Source organism: Protobothrops mucrosquamatus, unplaced genomic scaffold (genome assembly GCF_001527695.2).
Source record: "Protobothrops mucrosquamatus isolate PMUCROS unplaced genomic scaffold, P.Mucros_1.0 scaffold286, whole genome shotgun sequence".
Classification (NCBI taxonomy): Eukaryota; Metazoa; Chordata; class Lepidosauria; order Squamata; family Viperidae; genus Protobothrops; species Protobothrops mucrosquamatus.
The window spans coordinates 66,911-70,621 of NW_015386630.1; the positions used below are offsets into that span (position 1 = coordinate 66,911).

The 3,711-nt window shown below is 43.9% G+C and overlaps 1 protein-coding gene across 1 annotated transcript in view; it reads right to left on the reverse strand.

Annotated features, from left to right (window-relative positions):
* Positions 1-1,400: 1,400 nt before the first annotated feature.
* HIP1 (huntingtin interacting protein 1) overlaps positions 1,401-3,711 on the reverse strand; it is a 26,748-nt gene continuing 24,437 nt past the window's right edge. Inside the window, exons 25-28 of the mRNA XM_029283936.1 lie at positions 3,629-3,710; positions 3,314-3,375; positions 3,078-3,189; positions 1,401-2,435 (exon numbers count right to left, since the gene is read on the reverse strand). Coding sequence (XP_029139769.1) covers positions 2,425-2,435; positions 3,078-3,189; positions 3,314-3,375; positions 3,629-3,710 — 267 coding nt within the window. The 3' untranslated portion in view covers positions 1,401-2,424. The remainder of the gene's footprint in view (positions 2,436-3,077; positions 3,190-3,313; positions 3,376-3,628; position 3,711) is intronic.

Below are 3,711 nucleotides of genomic sequence, written 5' to 3' on the forward strand. Positions count from 1 at the left end.
CAGTTGTTGGATATTGGGCCCAAGGTAGCATTTTTTTTTGTCATTTAAGGAAAACTGTTCTAATGGAAGTTTATTCACTACCACCTGCTCGATTTAGGGAAAGTTTAAAAAAAAAAAGAGCAAGCACTGAGGAAGTCACTTTTCTAGCACAACAAAACTGTTCTTATCCAAGTCTCACATTAAATGACTTAGTTTTCTTCCTTTTTATCTTCCACATGCAAGGCCAGTCAGCCTGAAAACCTGAGGTAGTTGGGGAGGGCACCAGACGTTGAAGGGACGTCCCTGGAAAGGCTGAGCAAGGGCATTTCAGCGCCATAGGAAATGCCTCATGTGCTGTGGCAACAGGATAGTACCTGATGTTTTGGAGTGAGGCAGATAGGCAGCTGATTGGCCTCATTCAAGCTGGCGGTGGGAGAAGTGCTATTTGGTATTTGGGCTGCCAGCCGTATGGCAAGGCGACCTGGGGCATAACAGGCACCAGTATTTGATAGGCTGGTTGGCCTATGCAGTGCTTTTAGGAAAAAAAACTTGAGGGGAAAAGAGAAGATAGGTGGAGAGACCCTTTGAGAAAGAAGAGAAGCCCTGGGTCTTTTGCCACCTCCCCAAATGGCAGTGTGCAATAGATAAGCTTATCTGAGTTGGAGACAGAGTTAAGAGATTGGCAAAGAGTTAGATATGCCAAAGGCCATGGCAGCTCATTCAGGAACCAGATTTATGAGCTTCTCTAGTTGAAGGCAAAGCCAAAACAGCCTCTAGTCTCCATAAAATAGCTGATACTAGGCTCAGTAGCCTTCTCATGGCTTCTTCTAATGTTGAACTTCCAAAAAAAAAACCCAGGTCCCTTGGCAGCACCTGCTAAACATAAGCACCACTTCAGAGACATTTTAGGCAACACAAGTTAGCCAGATTATTCTACTTTGATCACATCCTGAAGGCCCCCAACCCTATGTCTGACATACATCAGCCAACTTGCAGAAATCAGTAGAGCAGCCCTACCCAAAACACCAGAAAGATACATGGCTTCATGCCGATTGCCCCATCTGAGATATGGAGCAGACTTGATTAGATTGTTCCCTCACCAGTCTTGCTTCACTTAGGAGACAGTATAGGTTTTGCTGCTCATGTTTTTCTGTTGTCTGGCTGACAATAGTACTAGTCCACACAAGTATGATGGAAGTAAATAAAATGTTCTGTATCTGACAACCACTAAGACAGCTTTTACTAACCTAATGCCAGACTACAGATGTTCTTCACTCACGACTTCCTTTGGTATAACATTTTGCCTGATGCTGGTGGAAGAGCTTAGTCCTCAGGCCCTTCTCTATACAGCAAAAGCAAGACCGAAAGGAAATATCCAATGTATAGGCAACAGCATTTTTATTCTTCTTTTTTCTGCTTTTTCTTTCCTTAGAGTCTCACAGTGATCATGAGGTGCCTGAGGCAGCTGTCATGGAAGGCAGTGGTATAGAAGGCAGTGGGAAACCACATCATCTATAAAACAATCCAGTTCACCTTCCAGGTGGCACAGCTGCCTAGTACTACTGGTCATTTGTTAGATGGTTGAAGGAAAGCTAACAAGCTGTGCTGAGGTCATCTGGCTCTAGGCAGCTTCTGCTTTGCTCATGGAGTACAGGTGATCAAAAGGCCAACTGGCTGGTATGTGGACTAACAGCTGGTACCCCTAACAACTGTCAAATATAAAGTCAGTTCCTTGGGCCCCTTCAGCTTCCCTTCCCCACTAGCAATTCCTACTTCTAGATTCTCAGTTGTTTATTGCTGCTCAAAGCACAGTGAACTACTCTGAGGCAATGGGCAGGGTTCCCCTTTGTTGGAGCAAGGCAGGATGGGGTAGCAGAATAAGAACAGAAAAGATCGCAGTTCCTGAGATGTGGCAGACCAGGCTACATAAACCCCTCTTCTGTAGAGGCTAAAGTGGCCCTCAGAGAGATGGGTACCTTTATCTATCGGTCTGGGTAGACTCAGACTTTTAACCATCATCCTGCCACCATCCTGGGTCTGAGAAAAGGCAAGCAAAGAGAATGGGCAGCAAGATCAGCACTGTCCCTGGTCTGGTATAGAGCCAAAGTTAACAAATCAAAGGCTGTGCAAAATAAGGAAGTGACCTGGGAAGAGGAAATCCAACTCTGCAGAAATGCTGTAACACACAGATGAATGCAGGATTTGTGTTTTATGGCTATGGCAGGGCAGTGCTATGGATGCTGTTGTGGCTAGGAAACTATTTTTCTCCCCTAAAGCTTTGCTGCTCTCTTCTTAGTCAACAGAGAACCCTGCAGGGCCAGCCCCAAGTATGAATGCATTGTTGATGAGCACAGGCTTTGTGGTATATTCAAATGAGTTCATCATTCATATTCAGAAGTAATCACACCAACTGAAGGGTCTTCTCTGGCTGCTTTCTCAGAGATCCTAATCTGCACCTGAAGAACAAGAGGAACAATTATTATTTCAGTTCTATCAGAAAGGGGGCAAATCTTCACACAGGTTTCAACTCTCTTTGTGAGCTAAGGCAATTGAAATATTTATGGAAGGATTACAAACCTGAAAGGTGCAATTATAAGGGCGTGACTTGTACAGCTTCCCATGGAAGACCTTATTCAGGACTGTAGTCCTGAAATCATTGTCTTTGTTTATGTGGGTAAAGAATCTTAGCATTGAGTCACAATCTACTTCAGTTATCCCCAGCCATAGTGTACACAAATAAAAGGTCTTATTTTATTTCATTTATAGGCCAAGTTCAAAGACGCAGTCCCCATTCCCGTTAACTTATTCCTTGGACTTACAGATATATCAGATCGGAATGAATTACTTCTGAACCACTGTGTCATCTCAAAGTGTTCTAGTTCAAAGAATTAAGGGACAGATGCCAATGATGTTCCTTTTCCTCTTAATTTCCAAAATACCAGAGAAAGTAAGAATTGCAAGAACAGCTAAAGCATTGCAACTGAACAATAAAACGTGTGGCTAAAGCAATAAATGAACTCTAGTTTCTGGAGCCCAAAATGCAATACATGAGCTTGTAAATCACATATTTGGAGAGACATTTAACAGGCCTTACTTACCATTCTCATCCCAACCCTCAGCTACGCCTCCCAGCTCATAGTGCTTCTTACGGAGCTCACCCAGGCGCTGGCGTTCCTTCTGCAGTTGGCTTTCCAGTTCCAAGACTCGGACCTAGCAGGAAAGATATTACTTTTCATAGCACCAGGCCCTTTTCTGACCCCTTCCTATACTATCATCTTGTCTCTTCTCCAATTGGCCAATCATTCTTCCTTCTCTATTACATTGCCCACTTTACCTGAGAGTCCATTTCTTGGCGTTTGATCTGTGTTAGTGTCATGTCAGAGAAGTCCATGCTATCTGTAGGGGAATATCTCACTATTATTCTCGTTAAAAGGTGCCGCTCCCCAGCCCTACCCTCAATTGGCTGAGATTTCTTGCCACATAGCTGGCAAGCATAACTGTGCCAACGGACCACAGGCCACTGGATGAATATGAAAGGTAACTATATTCAGAGAGAGCCAGAGGCCTTTTAACACTCACCCTTATAAAATTACTTCTCAAGAAAGGAAAGGGGCTTTTGTCATCCACCTGTGCACTGAAGAAAAATTACCTTTCTCCTGTATTTGTGATTTTCCTGACTTAGTGGAAGCCACTACTCTGGCTGTTGCCTGATTAACTCCTCGAGAGGCAATC